Genomic DNA, 26,790 nt, shown 5'->3' with positions numbered 1-26,790 from the left:
CTGCAGTAGTAGGCTATGGCTACCGCTAGTAAGGGGTGCGCGTGCTACTACACGAGCTGTTGGAAAGAGAGAGAGAGAGAGAGAGCGCAAGTGAGAGAGAGCATGCTGGAAGGGCTCGAGCAAGTGAAACAAAAGCAAACATTAGAGCGAAACGGGGAAACTCCCCCCCCTCCCAGGGGAGCCCTCGGTTGGGGGAAAGTTGGGGTGGCAAGTTTTCGCAAGGTGCGAGCGAGAGGGAAACGAACGCAACAGCGTGAGCTCGAAGGAGAGACAAAAAGAAACTAACATTGCACGGAAGGGGGATGAAATGAATGAAAAAAAAAGCAAAAAAAAAAGGTAAAACAATCAATGCTCCAGGCGGGGGTGGGGGGGGTTGGCGCCGGGCCCAACCGGAAGGGAGGGGTGCGTGAAGACGGTCCACCACAGCCGAGCAGGGGTTTGATAGTCATTTGTTAATTTAATACCAAACCCGGCTGACATCATCATCAGCGTCTAGGGGTTGCTGCAGGTCCTCGGGAAAACCCTTGTCTGGGGGGGCTAATTTTAGGGGTTGAAAACCGTGCAAAAACGCAACCGCTTTAAGAGGTGATAAGGTTCTCGGTGACAAGTGCAGAAAATAACATTGACTGACAATTGGCCCTCCGATACGGGTACAAAATTTCCTTCCAACAACTCGTGATTGAATCGATTTCATCCCCATTCGAACAAGCAGAACGTGTAAGCCCGGTTGCGGCACGTGTGGTCTAATCCCTTAAAGCACGAGGCCGCGATTAATGAAATTAGTTCAATTAGTGCCACAGTCTGTGCGTGTGTGCGTGTATATGTGAGCTTGCGCGTGGAACAACATCGTGAAAGTTTTTCCCTCCCAGCCGCCCGGTTCGTCGCTTTCATTAATTTCGCTCCGTGAAAATGAGTGCGTGACCGGTTTTATGTGTGTGTGTTGTGAGGAGGGGGGGAGATTTTCCCTACACCCCACGTCCAGCCCTTACACCAGCCCCAGGTGCTGGTGCAAATGAAGGTGCAGTGAGTTCGATGCGCTTGCAAGCGACGAAACGGTAGGGCCCCTTCAGTCGATAGGGCCCCGATCGTGGTGTGAGCGTACATTTTGAGCTGGAAAAGTGCATCGACATGTTTTCGCGGCTGTGCAAGAACACGATCTTCCCGACGGCGGCTGGGTCGGGCTCGACGGCCCCAGGCAGTGCCACGGATCGAAGCGGTAAGTAAAACGGATACGTGTACGAGCGAGTGAGGAGAACATCCTTCCACCATTAGCTGTAAGATAGGGCCCGTTCTAGTCCCCATGGGCCCATTAGAATAGCGTGCATTACGGGAAAGTAGCCCACTGAAATGGGCATATTTTTTCGATAGGAATTTTCCTCAACAACGAACAAAAAAACACCACCATTCCTCAGAACGCTATAATGACTGTAATGGCAGTGATCGGGATGGTTCAACCTTCCCCCCTCGTGAAGCGGAAGAATTTGACGTCATTTCGGTGCGCGCGCGCGTGTGTGTGTAGGGCTGGTTGGTTTCCTATTATCTTGCCCTCAGCGCGTGAGCGATCGCGCCCATTTATCAGCCGCATTCGTAGGCTCCCATCAGAGCGAACCCCATCTAGAACTATTCCGTCGGCCGGCGGCCATTTTGCCGTCCCTTGCGTGGCACAGATCATCACCGATTTTGAGAGGACCTATCATAACATCAGTCATCGGTGGTCGGCGCTGCACCGCTGCAATTCTCGCTCTTCCCAGCAACCGATCGAGAAAACCGATCGTTCAATGGACCGGTTGCCGGACGGAACCGCGTCCCTTTTAACGATGAAATCGTGATTGATTTTCGTCGGTACGAGCGGTAAAAGCGGACCCCGGGCAGGATCAAGCAGGAAGCATCCGAGTGGGGGACGGGTGGAACTGGGACGCGAACGCAAACTACTCCCTGGTCGCTACTAGTGTGCGAGCATAAATCTCGTACCCTTTCATGCGTCTTGGAAGCTGTGCTGAAGGGGTCGCTGGGGTGGGGGGGGGGGGTGCTGGGGTTGGTGGGTAGAGGGAGGAACCATTAACGATGACCACCACTCCGCGCCCGTCCGCGTTCCACTGACGATGATGATGACGATGATGATGGTAGTCGTGCGCTTCTTGGTGCATCGTGAAAACTCAGCACTAAGGCCGGAAAAAGCGCCCCTTCGCGGTATCGCATGTGTTTTTCTCTCTTTCTTCAAAGCTCACTCTCTCTATCTCTCACTCGGTCTCTATTAAATTGCCACTCGAGTGGGCCCTCCCGGAGGTTGGCCCTTCGGTGAAATTATAACATAATCGCACGCTCGCGATCATAACGCCCGAACGGACCGATCGGGCGTTTGCCCTTCGCGAATAAACCCCAAAGTGGCCGTTGGGGTGGGGGGAAGCGCATAAATTTTTATGCGAACTGCGCGTTATGCTCTCTCCCTTCCTGCTTCCCGCGAAATCCGGCGAACCGTGTTCTACCGACATTTGCACTTTGCGCGGGATTCCTCGAGCCGACCGCCGGGAGAAGGCTGCATTAGACCGCTCATGCTATCGTGGAATTGGCAAACGAGCCCTGTGGGATGGGTTAGGAAAAAAAGAGCGAGCGCGAGAGAGAGAGAGAGAGAAGGCAGCATAAAATGCAAACAAAAATCGTGGGAGTGCAACGGGGCCGCATCGGGATCGTGCGCGATCGTGCGAGGCTACGATGCGATGATGGAACCGGACAGGCTCGAGCTAGCATGATCGCTTCTAGGTTCCGGGCTGGTCAGGAACCGGCCCAAGCCCGAGCTAGGTTGTCGATCATCGCCAGTACCTCGGTGCGGGTCTGGCACTAATAAGGGTGCCTTGCTCTTTTGCCTCCAAAAGGCTCGAACGTGCTGAAAGGCGCATCGCGCAACGTTTCTGCTTCGCTGCCGAGCGCAACTAGAACAAGATTAATTGTTTCCTCCCTTAGCACCCGGCATGGCCCTATTGGCTAGCAAGGGCTAGGCTCAAAATCAAGGGCTTCGGGTGGACAAATTTATCTTACACCCGCTGATCGACGGCGATCGTTTGTCGGTAAGCCGCTAGCTGACCTCGATCGCGAAAGCACGCCGAAGCATGCATACATAGTGTGGCAGGAGCCCAGGGCTGGACCAATTCCCAATTACCCACCCGTGGGCCCCTTTTTTCTCTAGTGCCCGTCCCCCACCACAACGGCCCGATCGTGCGTCCATAATTATCGTGCAAAAAAAAAAAAAAACGTCGAGTGAAATATTTTCATTAGCAACGCGACCCACCAACGCGACCGGTGGTGGAAAATTTGACATTTAACTAACAAACATCATCATAATCTCGTAATTGCCACCGCAATTATTGCGTCCCGGTGCTTCGTTTCTCGGTTTCGGGCACGAACCAAGTTCCCTTGGTTCGAAAAACCCCTTGCGGACGGCGTAATTGCGGCGTCCGGTTGGTGAGGGAAATTATAAGGGATAAGCAGGGCGCCCGGTGCCGGTTGGTGGCGAGAATACAGCAGAAATTAAACCCAAACCCCTCCTCGAGATCGATCTATTGCGTGCCGTGGCGCCGTACCGATCAGGTGCATGGTGGTTCTTTGCGTGCCCACAGAAGGAACGTCCTTTTGCGTGCGTTGTGGGACGTTCGAAGGGTGGATAAATGAAGATCTCAGGTGGCCCTTTTCTTTCGCTCCCTAGAACCGTGCCACGGATGGGTGAGCAAATTGGAAATGTTGGTTAAATTAAAACGTTCTAGCCCTCGCGTGCTCCACGGGGTGGCCTGAAGGCGTTTGTTATGCGGATTGCTTCTGAAGCGATCGTACGATCGACTACGGAACGCAAACGTGTGGGGTTTAATTTTTGTGCTAAAAAAGGTAGAACGTTTTTTCTCCTTACAACTAGAGTCCCTTACTAGAGTGTGGGGCCTTAATTTTTGCAATTTATATTTTGCGACCATCATTCTGGCGGTTTGCTTCCTTTGCATCGGTGCAATATGATGCACGGGTTTTCTTTTGCTGACCCTTTTCGAAAAGGGGTAACATATAATCATAACTCACCTCCACCATCTGCACGCCGTCGTGCAGCATGTGTGGAATGTGCTTGCGGCTGAGCTGCGGAGAGCCAAACAAAAAAAAAAGAAGCAAAAAGATCCCTTCGGAGAATGCATTTCGGTGCCGGGGTGCAGTTTTTAATTTCGGCAATGCATCATCCGCGGCCCGCGCACGGCTGGTGGCTAGAATGCTGGCAATGGGTTTTTGGGTTTTTTTTCCGGGGAGGCTCATCTTGTAGCGGTGGAGGAAAAAAAACGGGCATTTCTCTTACTTCCTCGAGAGAAAGAGTGAGAGGGAGAAAAAATCGAGTAAGGAACCACACAAACAAAAAAAAACACACCGTTCCGCTTTTGCGAAGCACTCGACAATCGAGACAGGGTAATAATAATTACATGATGCTGGAGCGCGATCGAGGGGTGTCTGGGGAGGACGGGTGGAGAGGAGGGGGGGGGGGGCGTAAGAGGACCAATGAGCGGGAAAACGTCCAGCCATACCGCCCCATAACGTACGGGTGGGTTGAAAACAACAGCAAAAAAACCATGATGGCTCGTCCGCCAAATCGCGGTCAAACCTCGTCGTCGCGCGATCACGTGAAGCTGCAGATAAAACAACGAGAAGGATCGCGAAAGCAGCCCCAAGCAAAAAAGGACCTAAGGATGCCCCGCGATGCTGCGGGTGTTTAAGCCATTTGGGCAGAACACATGCCGCTTGCTTTTTTGTTTCGTTTTTCGCCGAAGCAGCGAGCCAACAAGCTGTTCCGTTCCGTTTGGGACTCGATCGCGGGTGATCGCGGCAAATTTGCAGCTCACGGGACGAGGGCGTTCGTTTGCTTTTTTTCCGCTTCAGTTGCCTCGTTTTTGTTGCTTTTTTTTCCAGTCATTTTTTGGGTCTTTCGACGCAGAAATGGTGCATTTGATCGGCGGCCGCATCGGGCCAGGCGCATTATCGTGGCGGAAATGCTGCTCGGGTGGGGCGAAGATCGAGGTTTCCGAGCGAGCCATTCCAATTTTTCCACCAACGAGCGGGGATCCGTACGTGTAGATGAGGGGTGTGTGTGTGTGTGTAAAGGATTCTTTTTCGTTCTTTTCTTCCTTAACCACGTCCCACTCCGCCAAGCGAAAGCCATAAATAATCTCCTTTCGGGCCGGGGTGTTTTTCGCTCAACGATCTCCTTCAAGGAAAGAGCACCCAGAATCGCATCCCAGGAGACACAGGGAGGGGGCGGGGGGCAAGGGTAATTGCAAGTATGGCCGTTTAATTTTATTTCGTTTCATTTTAATTTTCACCTTCACCCCATCAACGCGCGTCGGCACAGAAAGGAAGCTTTTCGCGCGGAAGAGCGACGGCTAATGGCAACCTCTTGCGAAAAAGGATAAGCACGGGTCGGCGTTGGAAAGGTTCACGGCCCTCGATCAGGCGACGGATCGGTCGCATTTCGATGGGTCAATCGACGCCGAGAAACGCATCCCAAAAAAAGAAAAACGTATCCGTCACCGTGGTGACGAAAGCGTACGACGTGAATCGTGGAGCGAAAAATCGAACCCAAGCGAGGAGCGATTAAAGGATCGCATCGAGCGCGATCGGTTCGCCGGGTTCGAAGGTCACGCTCGCTTTAAATTCCGCGCCCCTAATGCGTACGATCGCAAATCACCATCTTCGATGCGACCGGGGGATGCGATCGATAAGGAGGATCGAGTTTGAATGGGGCGATGCAGTGCGGTGTGTAATGATCCGGTAATTTACGTGCCGTTTCACGGCGATCGTTACGTTCCACCGCCGAGCCAGGGTTGACGGGTGCATTTCCGTGACGGTGATGTGATGCATTCAGGTCGCAAGGAATGCGCGATCGCGCGGGCGCGAAACGCGCACCGAATTTTATTGCACTTTCGAAGCTCGAGACCCGAAAAGCCGAGCCACCAAACTGCTCGAGCTCGAGAGAAGGATTGTGATGAGCTGAAACAAGCCGGGTGAAACGTCCTGCCGAATAGGTCCTGTGGGGGAGTGGTACGATCGCTCCATCCCTTGTGAGCCTCCCGCTTGTAATGAGATTAAAATAAAACCATAATCCATCGCACCCATCACGCGTTGGACCTTTCTCCTTTCGCGGGCATCGGTGGAGATCGCGCGATCGCGAAAACAATGGCCGCCAGGGCGATCATGTACGTTGCTGGAGTGTAAGAAAGGCAACGCGCATGGCGGCGCTAGCGCGATCGATGCCGCGGCTGTAACTTCTGAATTTAATTTAAATTTATTTTTATTATTCATTTACCACTTTATCGCTTCCTGCGCGATCGCGCACGGATTCGTCATTTCGGGGGCCTGGAATGGGGCGAGACATTTAACGCACGGTCACGCACCGATCGCGGAAGGGTGTCGGCTGTAAGACGCAAAAGAAATTGAACCAATGGAAAGGAGCGCGAGCCTGAAAAAAAAAGCCTGAAAATAACACACACAACCATTTAAGAAGCCACTTATGGAGTGTTTAAATTTCTCTTTGCCGCTGTCGAAATCGGGTATTTTTCTGTTGTGCTTTATTTTTTAGCAATCTGGCAGGGTGTACGATTATCAGCGGCCTATCGGTGTCGGCGGCGGGGGCTAGGATGAGGGAACTGGAGCCACTCCTGATCTGGCATTCCCCGGATCGTGCGTTCGATTGCTTTTATGTGGCAATTAAAAAGTGATCAAAACCCACCAACCGGAAAGGCGCAGTGGTGGCGCGAAGTGTTGCGATAACGGCTGGTCAGATTGATACCCTATAGCGAGGGGGGGGGGGGGGGTGCGTTGGGGGGGGGGGGGTGGTTGCAAACGACAACTGTGAGGGTGTGTGGGATCGGTCGCCGCACATCCGACAGCGCTCAGCTGTGACAGCAATTTATTGGTGATTTGTTTTATCGCCTTTCATTTGCACACCGAGCTGCGGCCAGGAAAAGGACCCCAGCCGATGCAAACGATGGCCCAAACGCGATCGCTTTTGCATAAAACGAGAAGATGGGAAAGGGGGGGAGAGGGAGGAACGGCTTTTGGGGGCCACGGTTTTAATGTGGTAGTAAAAAAAAAAGAACAGCAGTGTAAAAGGATACCACAAGAGCGATCCCGCGATGCGCCTGGTTTACCGCGTGCGGAGTAATTTATTGAAGCTGACACATTCACGGATGCTTCGGCCAATAGATGCGCTTGTTATTCGTTGTATAATTTCCAACCCATCGAGCGGGTGGGAAATCGTTCCACCGTCGCCACAATGTTGTTTTTGCGCATCACGCGCATCGCGTTTCCGTCACCGGTGGGCGATGTAATTGGCCTGCCAACAACGTTTAACGCCCTAAGGGCCGATCGCAAAACCGAAACCGCGTGGACGCATTTAGCTGCACGTTGAAGGGACTGAAATGGGAGTAGAATAGAACGCCGGAACAAGCCGCTCGCTTGAAGCCGCTCGCTTCCCGAAAAGGCAGCGAACGCTTCGCTTGGGAAAAGATCGTCCCGAGCTGAGGGCGCGCTTATTTGGTGTTTTGGCCTTTTCGTTTTCTTTTTTTTTTGCTTCTTTTTTGCTAGCCCGCGCGACGTCCGGTGGTCTCAAATTTCGTACGATCAATCTTTTAAGCAGTGCATTATTACGCGGCAAGCTGATAATATGCCGTTTGCTACCGCCAGCTACCAGTTTTACTGCCACCAAATCCTGCGCGGATCTGCGCGAAACGAACGGTGTGCTGAAAAGAAAAAAAATAAGCAAAAACAAAAGGAATGGTTAGCGGTTGATTATATGTGTGTGTCGGAGTCAGCTTTCAGCCTTGTGTCTTCGTATCTCCGCCTCCCAAACTCCGTCCATCACCGACCACCGGAACGCGGGTTCGTCGCTTGACCGGGCGTTGAAATCCATCGCCAACGGATCAGGTCGCCGTGCGGAATCATTATCATTCCCGCGTGCGCGCTCTCGCACCTTCCACCAGGGGCATGGGTCCCGTTTTTGGACGCTTCGGAAATTATGCAAAACGGTTGCAAACGAGCGAACTGGCGCTGTTGCGCAGTCCTTTCGGAATGGGCCCAGCCACTGTCACGATGCGCGGCCGCGGTCTGGTTGATGGTACAGACGCCTTCACGATCTCACTCGCTCTTGCCGAGAGGCGTGAGCTACAATGTCTGCGCAAAAAAAAAACAAGAAGGGAAACGCGGCTTTCCGGAGGTCGTGCGCGGAAAAGTGCCTGCCAACCGGGACCGGTGCACGATGCTATGCGGGTGAATCCCTTGGCCATCGATCTGGGAAAGGCGGTATCATTGCGCGGTTTCATTCGTAAGTGCCATTCCGGATTGTATGTGATGCGGATTCAGATCATCACTTGGCCCCCGCGGGATGGATCGTTCCTGGCAGCTAGCAGGCTCCGATGAAGAAGATGCTCCCAGAACGCGTGAGTGAGAGCGAAACAGGGAGAGCGAGAAAAACAACGAAACACAGAAGGTCGTGCGGTCAATTCGTGTTATCTTCCGGGGCGGCGGGAATTGCTTGTCTCGGTGGGGCCTAATTTTTGCCTCCCCAGGGATCGTTTCCGCGCACGGTTCTGTGTGAAGCGGTGCAGTGGAGCGAATTTTTTTGCCTCTCCTGCAGTTGCAGATTTCACTGTGTTGGTTCTTGCGCCACCCATTTCGGTCGAGCGTGGCAGTTCGCTGATCCGTCGTCCTGCACCGGACGGCAGGATGGTAAAGCCTTTCGCGGAGGGCCAACACTGGCGTTGATATTGTGGCTGCGACTGCTGCTGCTGCTGCTGCTGATGATGATGATGATGACCGGCTGCCACGGCCAAAGTCACGCATATCACGATCGAGCTATTAAATTCGATAGAGTGTATAATATTTTCCCGTTTTGGCCAGGCAAAAAGGGCTTCACCCGGGGCTTGAGTAGATGGGAGTAGATGGGTTCGTAATCTCGGGATCGAGCGCACCAGTGGACATCCTGCTGGAAGATTGCAACGCTGGCAAGGGCTGTCAGCTGTGGTCCGCGGTGGGGTGAAGGACGAACGGATTTCGTGTGTAACCGATGCGGATGACCGGGAGATGATCGTGGGCCGGCAAAAGGCGGGCATCGAAATCATAAAGATCGCGAAACGATCGGTGAAGAGCAGCAAGAGAAGCACGTTGAATACGGCACATACGGCAGGATACGTGGATGGAAGGCATCGAAACGAAAGCGGGTGAAGAAAACAAAAACGCACGCATTCCAGCGCGTTGGATGCGTCGAAAGCCAGTCAAAAGGTGCAGTAACGAGGAAATAATTAAAAGCTTCGAGAAAATAGGAAAATAACACAAATCAAATTTGTATTAACGCATCTTTGGCATCGGGTAACAAGGCACCTACAACATTTACGAGGGCACGCTGCAACCAAACGGGTTCGAAAGCGTCTTCAGACGCTTCATCCTTGCAGGTGCTTAGGTGTGCAATACTCGTGATCGGGTTAAAAAAGACCACTGAACGAGCGAAGTGGGAACGATCCGCCCAGGAAGAATTTGGCGCTCGGTTTGTGTTTGGCCCGTGGGAACGCAACCCTTTAGGCGGCAGCAAAACTCGTGAGGCAGTTTCATTTCATTTGTTTCACAAAACTGTGTGCAATTATCTGCCATAACATGCGTGTGAGTGGCACGCAATGTGGCTTGAGAAACTGGACGCTCTTTAACGAAGCGCCGAACGAATAAATAGTCGTAAACTGCCGCTCGGTTAATGCCCGAAAGGAGTAATTTTTTTGGTTTTAATGAATCTATTAGGCCGCATTCAATACCGGTTGGCAGAATTTTTCCAGCCTTCTTTTTTTCCGCTTTCAATATGCGAAAATGTTCACTGGTAGCCTGGTTCCGTCTGGGAAGCCAGTTTTATGGCACTACAACGTCATAAATGCCATAAATCAATAAAAAGCGATCACTCTCGATCGCGCACGGTAGCACCGTAGCGGATGGGAAACTCTATGCCCAAGAAGATCGAAAGCAAAGCGCCTCTTCTACTCAGCTTTTAGACGCAACGAAAAGCAACGAATCATCGCACCGGATATCAATAATCTTCCCCCTCCAGAAAGCTCGTGTCACACCTCACAATTTGCGAGCGGTCAGCGTTCTAATGGTTGATTAAATTATTACGATTATTGTGATAATCCGTTTCCCGTACTAATTTTTGGGCGCATTTAACCCCTAGAGAGATCCGTTTCGGGCGGCAGTTCAGAACACAGTTTTCCCGCCACATTCCACGAGCCGCGGGAGGTGGTTTTACTTTCGGCGCAGATCGAACACATTCCCCGGGGGTGCCGTGTCCTCGCGGTGGTATGGAATGAAGCTAACGAAAAAGAAAAACCGCCCTGTCACGGCGATCATCAATCGGTGCGTTCGGAGGTGGGATCGATACAGCCAGTCAGCAAAGAACAAATGAACGCGATAGCGGGAGATAATTTCGAGCCCGATCGAGGGCGACAAGCGTTCGTGGGGCGATTAGCTTGGGTGGTGAAATTAAGCTGGCAAGCAAGCCGGACAGAAGCGGACGTGGCGAAGAACCGAAAAAAAAAACCCTCCCGTAGAAAAGATCGCGCGAAACGAAACGATTTGTTTATGACGCAATCTACCCCCGGGTGCTCTCGCGTTTGGCGGGCTCCGAGTCGAAGTGTTTCGAAAGAATTGTGGGAAGCAACCGAAACAAAACAGACATGGACTCCCAAAAACAGCTCGGCCAAAGGGAACGGTGCCGAGATTGCGCGAGCTGCGTGAGGAGATTAAAGTCAACGTCGGGGCGTTCAGTGTCAAAGGCCTCGAGCCGAGAAGCGTCTCGAAAGTGACAGTGGATGTGCTCGAAGTCGCCACGGTTCGGGGGGAAATTCATTCCTGTTTCGCCCGTTTCAAAGGACGCGCGTGCGTGCGACATATCAAGCGGATCGTGCGGATCGAGTGATCGAGCGAACGAAAAATAGTTCCGAGGTGTTTATCATCACCAATCATCGAATCAGATCAGCGATAACGATCTCGAAGCGGTTGCCAATTCGTTACCGCTTGGAATGTAGCCGGTTAGCTTGGATGATGCAATGCGGGCCTTCTGCGCTTCCTTTCCTTTTTCGGGAAGGCGATCCACCGATCAGCAAGCGAGGATCGCACCGTGGTATTTTTTTTTCTTCATCATTCACCCGCCAACCGATGGCCGTACCAGCGTGCTACAATTAATTACGTTTAAATTAAGCAACGAATAAATTAATTGACGACTGTACGCGGGTTGACGGAAGGCACACGGCCGATTAGAGGCTCGCCGGTACGTCGTACGATCGTACACGGTACTGCTAGAAAACCGCCCCAACACGCATGCCCACAAATGGAGAAAATGGGAATGAGAAGGGGCAAAAAAAAAGTAACCCTCACCCGCCCGTAATGCTTCGGCATGCCACACCGTGGCCGCTGGTTGCCCTTCGCCGGTTGTCCGGTTGTCCTGCTCGCTGAACGCTGCCAGTAGCGCTGAAAGGCGGAAAACATGTGTCAAACGACAATGGCCGCGTGGTGGCGCGGGGCTCGCGAACATGATTTAGTTTATCGCCGTCGGAATCTCGACACTTGCCGCACGGCCAAGCTGCTGGTCGCTTCCTTGTCGCTGCTTTCGTCTGGCGGGCGTGCATCACGCCCGTTTCCAGCAAAAGGGGGAGAGATTTATTTCCTTTTTCCCTACCGCCACGAAACACCTTCGGTTCGCGTGAACGCGTGAGATAGAGATAACAGCGTGAGCTACGGGGGGGGGGGGGAGAGAGAGAAAAAAGAACACACGGAAAAAAAGGGCGCGTACAAGCGCTAAACTGATGCATCATTTCACGTAGTCTGAGGGTGACCGGTGATCGATATAATTTATGGAGTTTATTTGAACATGGCAGAGAAATGTCAGAAATGCTGCTGATCCGTTGACCATTCGTGGCCAACCGTGGCCTATCGATCAAACAGGCGTTGCGTAGGAAGAGCAAACAAAAAAAAAAGCACGCGACAAAACTACGGCTGCTAAATTGTAGCGATGATTATTCGCGCGACGCAATCGAAAGACTTCAACAGGCACGGACAAGCGACGAACCTCGCGCACCAACGCGCGACGTAGAACGATCGATCCGTGCGATGAAGCGCAAAGAAAGCGGCAATGAGATATATTGCTGGTCGGTTGTTTTTCCTTTGCCCCATTGAGGCACACTAATGAGCCATACCTGACCAGATGGGTTCCCGTGGAATTTCCCGCCAGCACGCACGCACATTCGTCACTTGAAAACGAGCCCCGCGTTTTTTTTGCCCCGGGCTCGTGTCTCGCTTACCGCGCACCGGCGGTTCCATCTTAATCATCTCGAAATTGAAAAGCCCTCTTCAAACCAACAATCGCACGAGATGCGCACCAACAATGGGGCACGTGTTATCGCTCGGCCAGGCAGACTTACCGCCGAGGCGTGGAAGGCTGAAAATGGAAGCTAATCTAAATAAATTCACCACCATCACGTGGCGTGTAATTTCTGCGTCTCCTCTCTTTCTCTCGCTCTCTCCCATCTCGGGCTCGAGTTTGGTTCGGTTGAAAAATTGCCGCTCGTCGTAGGATTCGTTCTTCAGGTGCGGTTTTGTCATGAGCGTACGATTGTTGCGTCCGAAAGGGATTCCTTCGTCGCAGCCACCGCCACGTTTTGTTTGGTAGGTTGATCGGTCGGAAGGTTTTTTTCCTTCTTCTTTAGTTGTTAACCCAACGCGGTTAACGCTCCACCAGCGGGACCCCCTTTTCGGTACGAGCCCTTTGGCAGCACCTGGTGGACGTGGTGAAAACAGATCCTCCACAAATAAAGCGACCCACTCGATCCCGGATCGAAGCCCGGCTGAGCCCGTTCAAACGGCGACTGCATGTGGACAAAGAACCGATCATCGGGCGAAGGTACAACGGCAGGAGAAGCAGAAGATCAAGAGCAAGAGGGAAGCAAAAAGAATCTAATCTCATCAGAATTGGATGAGCAAGCACAAAACGAAGCGTGGAGTGGAGCTGTGGCTTAGTATTGTTTTCCACCCCGTCGCGCCTCTTGAGCTTTCTATGCAAAGGGTCTCGAGGGAGGGATTCGTTTCTTCACCCTTTTTTTTATTGCTGCTGTTGGTGATGTTGTTTCTGGTCGCACAAAAGAAGGAACCCACGGGATTCGAGGAGCCCTCGGGAGGAGAAGCTGGAATCTCTGAGCCTTGGTCTTTTGTTTTACTGGGAGCCTTTTTCTCTCTCTCTCTATCGTAACAGACTCCCCGATGCAGCGCAGGTTGGGGGTTTTGATTTATTTCAACTGCCCTGTGGTCGGAATTTCTCTAGCATTTTTGTTTCGTTTTCGTTTCGCTGCACGCCGATCACACGGAACACGGGATGATGTTGGCCCTTTTTGTTTCTGCACCACCCCGTTGCCGTTGCGTGTCTCGATTTGTTCGCTAGGACAGATGGTGCAGCAACCCTGGCTGATAATGGAAATGAGGCAGCGCAAAAAACAAAAAAAACGTTTCGTTTCTGCTACCGAATTCTAGCCGGAGCTGAGCGGCGAGATCCTTTCGGCACGTACCTGTTGCGGGTGTATGCTGTTATGTTGACAACATAACCCGATGTTTCGGTGTGCTCTCCAACTCTCTCAAGTGAGCCTGAGGTTTTCTCTCACGCTCTCTCTCTCTCGTACTAGCACGCTCGCTCTCACGGCGAGGGAGAAAAATGAGCTCGCAGCATCTTAGGAGGCTGGGCGCGCGCGAGATAACGCACGCTACAGCATAAAAATGGGTGGTGCGAGAGCAGAGAGCGAGAGTGTATGCTGCTACGAAAAACCCCGCGGTCACCCGGTGGGGTGAGATGACGGCAACGGGAACGGCTGCAAGGCAGGTGGCAGAAGAAAACTCATGTAATCGGATACACGGCCACGGTAACCGGGCGCACCAGCGCGTTCGGGGTGACGGGCGAATCAGTGCAAAGAAGCCCGAACTCGAAGTCAGTTTGTATCAACGCGTTGTAGCGGGTGGATTGGCGTTAAGCGAGCGAGATACACGCAGCAACCTGACGTGCTGGTTTTTTTTTATCACGTATGTTGCTAGAAGTGACATCGCGATTTGGTGCCGTGCCTAATTCCGGCTAATCCTGCTCGCTTGTAAGGTTTAGTGGCTCGTAAGCCACGTGTGAGGGAAAACGTTGTGCTTTGAGGGCTGCGTCGCTGATACTCGCCTCAAACGAGCGTGATTCGTGGTGAAGTGAATCGCGCAAACATAATCGCGAGATTATCGGGTTCGTCTCATTGGCTGGCGTTTAAGTCTTTTGAATTTAAAAATTGAACCAAACAAAAAGAAAACCTCCCCTCAACGCCTACTTTGTGAGGAGTCTACGTTAGTGCACGAAGTGACAGCTGAATTATTTGAACAATTTGCGACACGCGTGGACCGCCAGTTTGCGTAAAATTTAAGCCAATAAAAAAACGCGCGGGAATTTCGAACGAACTTCGGTGGTGCTTGTTGCGAAAACGATCGACACGGCGGGCGAGCACCCGTTCTTAGAAGACCTTGGACGTCCCAAAATAACGACGACAAAAGAAGGGAAAGAAAAAGAAGAGCACGGTAACAAAAAGGCTCGAGGCTAGGAAGCCTTACGTCGCGCGCGCGCGCACGCTCTCCAGCCCCAGGGATCCCGGGTGGCAGGAATTTTTGGGAGTCTCAGATCGGCAGGGAAAGGAGAGACCCCCGATCGTCCCGGTCGCCAATTGGTGGGGCTGGCCCCGCGGGATCCCTTTTTCGGTCGGTTCGAGCCCGCTGCAAAGATGATGATTTTCGTCCGAGTGCCTAGTCTTCTTCGTCGCCCCGTCGTCACCGCGCGCCATTGCGGTTAGCAAAACGGGGACGCGCGACGGGGACGGGACTCCCGGCCAAATAAGAAAACAAAGCAAAAAAAAAAAAAAATAAACGAAAAAAAAGGAAGGGTTCCGAAGCCACCATTAGCAGGCGGGGTGGAATAGAATCGAATCGATTCTCGGTTCTGCGGGTCTCGGTTCAAATTGGGAGTGTGTGTGTGTGTGTTTGAGTGGGAAGGTACTGAAGAACGGTGGAGCAGAACACATTCTTCATCGCCCAGTGCCTGAACCGACGCATTGGACCACCTCCAAAAGCACCCGTTTCAATCGGATCAATCGGATTGATGATTGGAAGAACGACCCCACGAGGCAGTGGGAAGTGAAAAGTAAAAGTCGCACGAGCCAAAAAAAAAAACACCCAAGGGTGGGGGGATGAAAACTCGACGGGTGAAAACAAAACATCAAAAAAAAAAACAAAACCCCCAAAGCGAGCCGGTGAAAATTAAGCAACTCAGCGAAAAGAACCGTAAAATCCGTGAAATTGAAAATTGAACCAAACGCGCACCGATCGGTACGCCCAGCAGCCCTTAAGCAAACAACCGGCCGCGCTGTGGAAAAAAGGAAGACCGGCGATCGGTTGGAATGCACTCGGGCGGTGCGTTGATTGGCCCCGACCCAAAGGGAAAATGATAAAGTGTCGCGCCGATACGGAAGGAACCGGCGCCCGATAAGACGCACGGCAGGAATGCGGACCCCGGAATGAATGAAAGCGTAAAAGGCGAATCCTTCCCGTGTGTGGTGTTTCTGTGTGTTTTTTTTTGGTGCCGTGCCCCGTTCCTGGACAGGTGAAGAAGATATTACGTGCCGTGGCGACGTCCGGTGTCGAATTTTCCGGCTGTCGATTCGGCAGACGATAATCGAAGCTAGCCGCCGTTTGGAGTTTGTTTTAGTGTCGATGTAAAGAACGAGACCATCCCGGTGGAAGGTGTGCGTTTTTTGTTGTTTTCGCTCTCTCGCGGTGCCATCTGTTTCAAGGACGACCGGTTTTTTTTTCGGTTTTCGTTTCCTTTCCTCGTGCACCACGGTGTGCGAGCTGCATTCCTGTGTCGTTTCGTTCTGCTGATTGGTGTTGCCAAACAGGAAACCACCCGAAAAAGGAATTCCCCACACGGTAAGGAAAAAAAAGGGTCGCCTGGAAAGGACTCACCACCCCCACCATTGATCGCCAATTTAAGAAACGCCTCGCATGTCAATTTGGGGGGCGACTGATTAATGTCGCGATACGATAATGAGTCAATCGAGGAACAAAGAAGGGGAAACGCAATTGATTCGACATGAGCTTTCTTCTCGAGCTTGTTCATAAATAAGCCCTGTCACATTAGAACGCCGAAGCTCAGCGGTCTCCATAAACCGCACCGAAATGGGGCGAGCATAAATCAAACCCACGGTTCGGTCGGCATCCCGACAAACGCGACACGGGCTAACGAGGGTCCCGGGCCTTCGATTCGACGCGCGTGGAGAAAACTCCCGCGCCGATTCCTCGTCCAATTGGGTCCCAATTTAGTGCGGTTGTTTGATGCCGCAGGCTTGACACGGTTCTAATCCGAAAGAGGGAAGCCATTTCTTTCGGATCTCCGTGGGCTCGCGACTCGTGTTTCTTTTCCGTTTGTTGATGGATAATTAGAACAACCCAACCTAATATTGGCCCACCCAAAACGGCCGCAGGTCGCAAGCTCCTAAACCTTGGAGCCTCTCGTGGACCGGAAAATGTGATGTAAATGAACGCATCTGGATGCGTTACGGCGACGTAATCTTTCGGCGTAGGAGCGGTGAAAAAAAACACACACAACCTGGCCAAATAAACAACAACACCTTGTCCGCCTTCGCAAACTCGCGCCAGGAGCCTCGCACCGTTGGCTCGCACGCTAGCGCATGGTGAAATGGAGATTTACGGAATAAAAGTGAATCGAGTTAACCTTTTTCTTTTTGCTTCTTTCACCTTTTCATTTTCTCCATGCTGTTGAGGGTTGATCGGGGGTTCGGTCGTCGTTGTGATGGACGAGCGGGTTGCGCTAAGGATTGCCGGTGTTGCAGCGTTGCGGACCGAATCAAAGCTGTGGGTCCTCGCAACCGCTTCACGTGGCCTCGAAACTAAACGGACGGGTCATGGTAGGGTGGAGAAAGAGACCTCGGTTGCTGAGGCGGTCAAGAAGGTCTTCTTTCGGTACCTTTTCGTTTGGTTTAGGCACGCCAACCGAGGTCGGGATTGAGCTGGTGATAGAACTGGGCGGAGCGAACAGAACAGGTGCGCAAGCGAATGACCGTTGGGAAGAAAAAAAAAGGGGGGAAAAATGATCGCTATCGGGCTCGGTAATGCTTGGTAATTTATTAATCCTTCTGACTGACCTTCTCGGGCTTCAACAAGCTAAATGGCTAAACATGAAAACATGACAAAGAAAACCGCAACATAAAAAAGCGTGCTAAAATGCGCCGCCATCGAAAGCACAACGCGTTAATCTGCACGCTAGAATTGGTGTGAAAAATGACAAATTTTCAACCCAAAAAAAAAAGACCTCTAATCCCGTGAGAAGCCGCCAGTTAAAGATGAACAAATTGTGACTTACCAACTGCGGTCAAATTCAATGGACCGCCCGTTTCAATATTCATTAGCGCTGTGCCAACAGCGAACGGTGGCTTTTCACAATGGCTGAGGTCCGCTGGAAATGCCGTAAATCAGTGGCCAGTAAACGAGCCACCTCGGGGTTGCTCCAGCATCGGAATGAAGCAAACGATTCCCACCAAATTAGCTCCACGGTTAATTAGTTCCGCGTGTGCCACGCGCTCGGAATAGTTTGTGCGCTCGTTTTTTTTTTTTCGTTTCATTTTCCTCACCAAACCGTTGGCTAGCGAAAGGGAAAACTTTTGCGATGGGAAGCCACCCATTTTTCACGCACCCAAAGCTCCCATGCTGAAGATGCGATGGCAGCTTTCGCTTTTATTTACAAATCATTCCGACCCAAAACCTGCCACTCGAAAACGAAACAAAAATCACCCTCTTGGTGTGCTTTTTTTTTTAAGCAGCGGCCCAAAGAACGAGATCGAAACGGCCCACGGGTTCCTCATGAGAGCCCACCACCCCGAAACGGCAAGCGAAGGCATAATCGAGCAAACCGCGAAGTCGTAGATCTCGTCCGTCCTGATACGGTCGATACGAAATGGCGCGTTCCCGCCTCGAACCTGTCCGGTTGTCGGCCGGGATGGCAGAAATATTCAAAAGCGGCACGCGAATTTCACATATTTCTTCCTCACCAGCCCGAACCCGGCTGGCTAGGGTTGGGGGCGTAACCGGGGCGAGAGATGATGGCCCCACGAAGAAGAAGAAGAAGAAGAAGAAGGACGAAACCGAGTCTCGTCCCTCCACACCACCATTAGACCGGCTGGTGGTGGTAAATATTTAGCTTTCGAAGCCGCCTCACGCTGGTTCTCGAGCGGAGGTTGGTCCTAATCGCTGGAGCCATCTTCTCGCGAGGCCACGGTGAAGTTCCCGCGAGTGTCCTCGAGCGGGTACCAACGATTATCTAATCCCGCGCCAAACGTGTCCACCTTCCAAACCGTTCGTGGTAATATTTATTGGCCAGTATTGGCGCGCACGTTTCAGCGCGATAGAGAGAGCTTTTGGCGCGAAATCCGTACCCCGTGATGGTGAAACGGCTGCAGGAGGGATGCTTTGGTTGCATTTCGGTTCGTTTAAGCCACGGTTCGTTCGTTGCGGGTCAGCCCCCGCATTTTTTATGAGTTCCCTCGACCCGGGCACGGGGCGTAGGACATTTGTGCGAACGAGCGAACTGCGAGAAAACGCGATGATGCGAAACGTGTGATAGCGCGAGCGAACGTTTGCGCCATTTTGGTGTGGCATTATGATGCAACGGCGCTTCTTCGAGTGATAGCTTCATGTTATTTTGTTTTTGTTGTTGGTTTCCTACAAAAAAAGGACCAAAAACTGCCTCGTCGAACGAATAAACTGTGAGACTGTGAAAGTGTCACTTTGTTGACCGGGAAGCAAAAGTTAATCATCCGCGACAAAAGGCACTTGACTCGTGGCGAAATCACTTCATTTTCTCGGGCAGTGAAGGGAAAGCGGAAGATTCACGTAATTATCGAACGGGGCAGTTTTACTTTCCATTCCATACACTCGTCATTCGCTTCTTTGCTTGGGGTGGGGGAAAAACAAAAAGCTCAGTTTGATTTAAAGCAATTTATTTAACAAGATAAGAAAGCAAGAACTCGCTGGAAGTGGATTGAAATCGGTCAGAATCGGAAAACCAGTATGTTTTTTTGAATTAATATTAAACCCAATTAAATTGTCCTTGTCTTGGCCGCACCATATCACCGTTTGCCGCCTTTAATGGGAAACGCTAAAGAAAAACAAACCATCACACCATAACACAGCTACGCGTTTAAACCTTTACCGATTTGAATCGCTTGTTTAACACGGCACGGCACGGCACACAAAAAAAAAACACACCCCACAATGTAACGCGCTGCACCCAAAATAGGACGGAAAAGCCCTGCGCGGTAACCATCCGGTGTAATTATGCGTGTAAAACGCTCAACCCGATGCCAGGTTCCATACACCGCATCATTAGAACGCCGCCGCTGGACCGTCGTTCCGGCCGTTGGGTGCGTCGGAATTTTCCCAACCCCCTTTGGCAAACGACAACAACAGCAACAAAAAAACACACCCTCAACACGGCCACGCACTCATTGCCTTTTGCGGTTGGAAATGGCGCGCAAAATGCAACCCATCGGATGCACTTTGCTGGCCAGTCGGCGCGATAGACAGCACGGCTGCAGTTTGCCCCCCTTTCGGTTGCGGCGGATGATAAACGATGGAAGGATACCAAAGGGGAAGCAAAAAAACAAAAAAAAAAAAGAAGCGTAAGATGTCACCCATACAAACCACCGACAACCGGTTACGGTGTTCGCGCGACCCAGAGGGAGTTTTGCGCGACAACGCCAATGGCGCGATAACGCACATTCCACCGCGCGTATCGTAGCCGCGTACACGCACTATCGAAGACGGGAGGGAATGCGTGCGTTAATGAGGACGCTTGGGGATGCGAGACGGTGCGGCCTGATACCCAATGACCTGGCCAGTTTCGGGAAACGGGAGCACGCGTCCCGGTAATATTACGGTTCAACCAGCGCGCGCGGGTCTCGTGGCGTCAGGTTTCATAATGTCCGTGATTTTTCCATAAATTAACGTGCACATTAGATACGGCTTTTTATGATTGGCCGTGGTTTGGGTTTGGTTTGCGGGCGAGATTTGTTGCGCCCACCTCGCGCGCGCACCGTTGTTGTTTGCCCGTCCGGGTTAGGGTGGGTTGAGAAAAAAGGGATGCTTTACGGCACGCCGTGTGCCTGCTGGCCGAGCCCTTAGCGGGCACGAAGGTTCCGTTGGACACCTCTGAACTTTTAGCTCAAAACCGGCGGAAAACGGCGTTCCACCGCGTGTACGGTACGCCGGGAAAACTCGCGAACCCACGTGGAATGCATCGTGGGGCATCGTTGGATGAGAAAATCCTCCCGAGCGCGATTAAAATATTTACTGCATCGCGATCGGTGGGTGGAAGTGGGGGCGTATCGGAATGGCACGTAGCGTGTTTTATGTGCTGTTAAAATCGCGCACCCCCAAGTCCCGGGGGGTGTTAATGCTTTCGGCGCACTGCAAGGGTTCCCGTTTTTTGCTCCATCGCCGGGTGAAACGATCGTTGAGCGTCCTGGGATGAGAATGTGTTTTTTTTCTCTCTTACTCGCTTCCCACTTAACCATAGTTTTTTTTTACAATAAAATCAACCCAAAGAAATCAGCACCATTTAGCGTGCCTTCAGCTGACATGTTTGCACTACAAAACAGCTCACGTGAAGGGCACCGACACCGAGGATCACGAACATGGTTCCGAAGGATTTACAATAACATGCATCCACGGTGCGTTTAAATCAATGAGGCGTTCGAAACGACAGAGAGAGAGATAAGGCTTGACACCGCTTGGCCAAGCATAATAATGATTTCTTCATCTCGATTCAATTGCACTTGTTAATGGAGAACCCGATTCGTTTTGAAAACCCTCCCCACGATTGTGATAAGATTACCACCGAAAGGGGACACCGAACCGGGCGGCAATTGCAAAATTAAATGCGTGCCGTATCGAATTGAGCGATAATGAGACGGCTGGAGACGACAATTAATACCCTAGTCTCGTCCCGGACAGCCGGGCAATCGTTGTTTCACTTATCCACGGATCCTGCAAGCACCCCACCGGGAATGTTAATCGAGTGAGTTTCGAGCCACCCTCTTTTGAGTGTCAGGGGGAAGAAAACCAGCTCTTCCCGGATGTCTAGACGTGAGAATGCATTCTCCATTCCCCCGATCCGGGTTGATAAACAGCCGGTGCGATACACAGATGTTCCGTGTGAGCTTTATGGGGGAGGGAGCGAATGTCCTGATGGACGCATTAATGAGCCGGCTGGCTGGTGAATGTGAAGATGTGTGTCTCGGGTGGCAGGTGAAAATCACGTTCCCGTACGGTCGGTGCATGCTCGGCATTTGCATCCATTCGTCCCAAACGGCCTGAAACGGTCCCAGCCCGTAGACGTAGACGGCGTTTGGAGATGCAAAAATGCGATTGCACATAGTCCGGGCCGGTGGAACCTTACCGGGTTGATCGCAGACGCAGACTTGAGTTGATATTAAATTCAAATTTACCCACGGGTGGAACTGGTGGTACTCTGGCACCCTGGGGGTGGGGTTTTTGGCACAGACCATCCAGCTTTTGCAGGTTTATACCACACTGGCAGAGTGGGTGAAATTCCTCCCATAGTGGGAGAATCGACGCCCGGTCTTGGATGCTTGGGATAGATTCGTTTCGGCCTCTCGATAATGGAATTCAATTAAAGCCCCATTCGCTGGACCACCTGGTGACCGGGCTACGGTGCAAAAGGTGCACGACCTTTGACACCGATCGTTGATTCTGCCCGAGACTGGCCGGAGAGCTGACACGAAACCTGACGTGGCAGAATATCTCCGGGTCGAGTTGGTGGGGTCTTCTTTTCCTCATCTTTTTTTTAATAGCCCTCCAGACAACCCCAATGGACGGTGGATAGATAGGGTTGTATGGCCATTTATTCGTAGCCCGGAAAAAAAGAGCCAACGAAGCCCCATCTAGCGCTGCATCTACTGTGGTTGTTGTTTTAGGTTAATTAGTTATTGTTGCGATTTGTGAATAATTGAACACCGACACGCACCAATTGAAGATTATGAACGACGATAATGACGCCACCCGCGGGGGGAGGTAATTTCCCGTCGTGAACGAAAGCGGGAAAATGCCTTCCCATCTGGAAGGTGGCCCGGTATCGGTTGGGAAAGTGGGCTTTCGTCGCTTCGGGTTCTTCTCGCATTGTCATCGGTGGAAAATGAAAGCTACGCTGGGGCAATTGTTTGCGTGCTGCGTTTGCTGCGTGCTTGTCGCTTTCCGCTGACATCTATCGACATGACCCCGTTATGGGGTTGTGTGGGAAGTAGGCGCTTTTGGGGGTGGGATGGAGCTCGGAACCGAAAAAGTGACGCAAAAAATGCACCCCAACAAGCCCTTCTTTTGAGGGCGTGAAGGTCGACGAAGCGGTGATGGAAATCCAGCGCCAGCTCTCTTCACTTGTATAATGAGATTAATTTTACGGCCTGATAGACTGTCAGGGTCGATCCGTTGGACTAATTAGCTATAGGACGTTTAAGCTGATAAGCTTTAATGTGCGTGCGATTCGTCGCTTGAACGCGATTGTGGTCAACTTTCGCACCACGTTGTTCTCAAAAACCCTTCTGCAACCAGTTCAATCACTTTCCAGTCAACGCCTCTTTGAAGTCGGTGGTTGCTTTGATTTGCCCTTCATCATCCTGCCGTTGGTTGGTTTGATGAGCCCTACTCGTCACAAAAGGGGGCCAGAAAACCCGCTCCATAGCAAACGTAGATAACGAGCAGCAGGATCACATGACTGATCGCGCTGCACTCGCTGACGCTGTCCTCATCACCTTCACTCATCAGCTGCGTGGATGACAACTTTCTAAAAACAAAACGTTGGAAAACTGCTTTGAATGAAGGTTATTATCGGTGTTTAATCGTGCGCATAATTATCACCGAGGACGACCACCAACCCGACCGTCCGGTTGGGCTCGATATCGCACGAGCTGCACGATCGGCAACATTTTATCCGCACGATCGGCGTGAATCAGACACTTTACTGCCACACGGACCACATTCAAGCCGTCAATCTGGCTGTGCGATATCAGAGCTGAGCCGTCTCACGGTGGCAAGGATCTCGTGTCGGTTGCGAGACGTCCCAAAATTAAATAAGACCCGTAACGACCCCGCACTGTCTCCCGGAATTTGTGCCACAATCGAGGCCAAATCGATCGATTGACATCTCTTGGAATCGAAGCTTCCTATCATTCCGTGCACTTGCTGCAATAACTTGCGACAAGTTACGACTGATGCCACCCGTGGGGGGGTTCGCACCGGTTGAGCATCGCAGGGGAGTTCCATGCGCAATTCGTCGATTATTATCTTAATGAAAAGGGCACCTGGTCTCTCCCCGAAAAGGTTGTTGCCTGCGAGCTAATGTGCAATGTTTCCGTCTCAGTTACAGCACCTCCATCGACGAGAGCGTCCACCACCGCAACGGGAACATCCCAATCCAACCCACGGCCAGCCGAGACCGCAGCGGAACCGGGCCCACCATCACCCACACCACACCCGGCCAACGGTTCCGTAGCGGTCGTTGCGGCGGCCATCGCTGCCGATCGGCGTCGGCGTCGCCAGCAGCAACTGGGCGGCCGCAATCTTCCATCACTGCCGGTTCTGCCACCGAGATCGCGCGGTCCGATAAGACCCCCGGAACCACCGCCACCGTACTGGGCCCATTTTGCGCACCGACCGGTTCCAACGCAGCCCACCGAGTGGGCTGAAGGTGCTGTAGCTGTTCCAGCTCCTGCCGGTGGTGCTGCCAGGGGGCACAACTCCGCCACGACCACCGATGACAGTGATACCAGCAATGACAGACCCCGTACACAGCGTGGCAGATCAACGTCCGGTGACAGCTCATCGACTGGTGGTGGGAGGGTGCCCGGCACGAGAGGCAATCCGGTGCAGCACCAAGGTGGTCCGGAACGGGCTGCCACGACGCAACATCGCTACAACGTGCCGAATCAGCAGCGCCAGCGCATTAAGGAACATTTGTTAAGTAAGTACTCACGGGGGAATTTCCTGTAAGGACGTTCCATTCAGAGGAGCTCACACTCACGGACACTTTTTGGGGATACTTATCTCGGAATGTTTGCTCCCCAACTCACCAGGCCAGGATGCGTTCTGTCCCGATTTGGTGCGTAACTGTAAGAACATTGCCACGGAATCACCCGAACGTCAATCATCGCCCGCGCCAGTAGAGTACGCCGAGATAGGCGAGCTGAGCCGTGGTTTCGCATCCGCTGCCATTAACGTCGGTGCGTCGACTTCCTCGGGCAGAGTGGCCGTACCGGAACAGGTCAGCGTAGAGCCACCGGGTGCTACCATGGGGCAAAACTTGAGTATTCGTAGACCAAAGATTTCACTGACATGGGTGCTGCGGGAGCAATCGCGCGAGGGTTCTGCAACGGGCTCCAACGGCTCGGTTCATCACCATCATCAGCAGCAGCAACAGCAACACCAGCGGGATCAGCAAGGTGTGGTGAAGCCTTCCTCCAGGGTGTCACCGGTGGACAAAACGAGCCACGGTACATCGAGCTCCGGAGGTGATAGTACTTCTTCCGTTCCGCTGCATGGAGTTGGAGGAAATAGTGCCGGTGCTGGAATCACGGGATCCGTGGGTCAACCGAATCCGGTTACCGTACTCAATGGGCACAATCACCATCACCACCACGTGATCGTCCGGAAGAAATCGAGAACGCGCAGCAAGGAACGACTGTTCAGCGAGAAGTACGTCAGTGACAACAACCTTTCGGAATATCACAGCGAGAAGCTGCGCAGTGTGGCGCAAGCGAACGAGTATACGGTGGCGCCATCTGCCGGCACGGTGTTACCCACCAATGGGTCCTCCAATCTGTACCGCAAAAGCAACCGCAAGAACAGCGAACGATTGAAGAAGAAGGAACGGTTGTTGTTGTACTCGAACGGGACGACAGTTGATGGGACCGTGCACCACAACAACAACAGCCTGCACGCGGTTAACCTCAACAAGGAACCGGGGGAAGGTTTGAAGGAGAAGCTAGCGGTGGCCCTCAAGAACACGTACTCCGAGCCGTCCCTGTACACGACGGTTTCGGAACCATCGGCATCTACAAAGCACCGGCATCACCGGCATCATCATCGGAAACGTCGGGAGCGTTACCGATCGCAACGGTTCGGGTACGAGATCCACAATGTGGACGAGTTCCTGTCCAAGTGTTCACTTTCGTCGCCTGGGAACATCCCAGTCGTCCTGTCGTCAGCTGCCACACTCTATCAGACCCGTCCGGGATGCTACCAGATCGAGATACCGCTTCCGCTCGGCATGGTCGTGAACGCGGTGTTCAAGAACCAAAACTGGCTGTACGTGCAGACACCCCACGCTGAGGAAGGTTACGTGGCGTACGACACGTGTCTTCCGCTCGGTATACTGCCTTCAAACCAAAGGTAAGTTAGGTTTTTGCGAAGGATGATCCTTTTTGTTTTTGTTGCTAACACATCCTCGATCATTCCGCATAGATCTTCATCCAGCTCGAAGCCCACACCGTGCTGGGAATCGAATAAGGACATCTTCCCGAAACCGTGCGGTAACCTGACCGACAGCGAGAAGGAAATCCAACAGCTACGCGGTGGCACTCGATCGGAGGGTCGTCGCACACCACGGCTCAAGCGAAGTAGCGCCAACAGCCGCAGTGCAGCCTCGATCACGACCTGCAACAGTGAGCGTGATCTGGACTCGCTGTACCTGCGTACGGTGGCCTCCAACCAACCGAAAGTGGCCGATGGACAGACGCAGTACGCGCAGCTGAAGCTCACCACGAAGGTCCTGAGTACGGTGGCGCCTTCTGTAAAGTCAGAAAAGGCGCTCGCGATCGAACAGCTCGAGAAGCTGATCTGCTCCGGTAGCGGTGATTACGTGCATCTGCTGAAGCAGCAACAACAGCAGCTGTTGCTGAAGCAGCAACAGTACATCGCGCAACTCCGTCAGCAAGGGAACCAGGGAACCGGGAAGGCTGATTCACCGCCGGGAGGGGGCAAGTACCCGGCCAGTGGTCAAGGACCGCACATCATCAACGGCAGTAATCATCTGCGGATTGCACTTGGTGGTGCAGCGCCGACAAACGGAATGGCGGGTGGTCCAGCTGCGGCTGTCCGGCAGACACTGTTGGCCATTACGGAGAACTACTGCTCGGAGGTGGTGTCAGTGCATAAGGGGGACGTTGTGACGCTGCTGGCTTGCAAGGAGTACCAAGAGAAGGGCCTGAAGAACTACAAGCAGTGGTTCTTCGTGAGGACGCGCGATGGCCACGAGGGGTACATTCCGGCGGAAGCGGCAGGGCATGGGTTTCTTTAGGACACCCTCCACGCAGTCGTCGTTGAGATAGCTTAAGCGTTACTGTTTAACCAAATGATATTTAAAAATACATTCCATTCAATTTAAGTCTATGCGTCTATGTCGGAATAAACTATCACGATCAGGAACATTACTTCGGTGTTGCTTATTTAGTGGGGTTTTGTTTTTCGAATATAAAAGGTAGAACGTTCTAGAACAAACACATGTTCCTCCCACTTGTGCGGTGTATTGTCTTTGACCAACAGCCATGGCAACCTCGAGTTCGTGCAGACAACACGTTGCCAGGGGTGCGCTGGGTT

The 26,790-nt window shown here is 52.4% G+C and overlaps 1 protein-coding gene across 1 annotated transcript; it reads left to right on the top strand.

Annotated features, from left to right (window-relative positions):
- Positions 1 to 1,128: 1,128 nt before the first annotated feature.
- On the top strand, positions 1,129 to 26,491 carry LOC128724810 (uncharacterized). Its single transcript, XM_053818531.1, has 4 exons — positions 1,129 to 1,216; positions 23,564 to 24,157; positions 24,270 to 25,584; positions 25,657 to 26,491. The coding sequence occupies exons 1-4, from the start codon at positions 1,129 to 1,131 to the stop codon at positions 26,489 to 26,491; spliced, it is 2,832 nt and encodes a 943-aa protein (XP_053674506.1).
- The last annotated feature ends 299 nt before the right edge of the window (positions 26,492 to 26,790 follow it).

The sequence above is a fragment of the Anopheles nili genome, chromosome 3, assembly GCF_943737925.1.
Source record: "Anopheles nili chromosome 3, idAnoNiliSN_F5_01, whole genome shotgun sequence".
NCBI lineage: Eukaryota > Metazoa > Arthropoda > Insecta > Diptera > Culicidae > Anopheles > Anopheles nili.
This window is presented reverse-complemented; position numbering and strand designations above follow the sequence as displayed.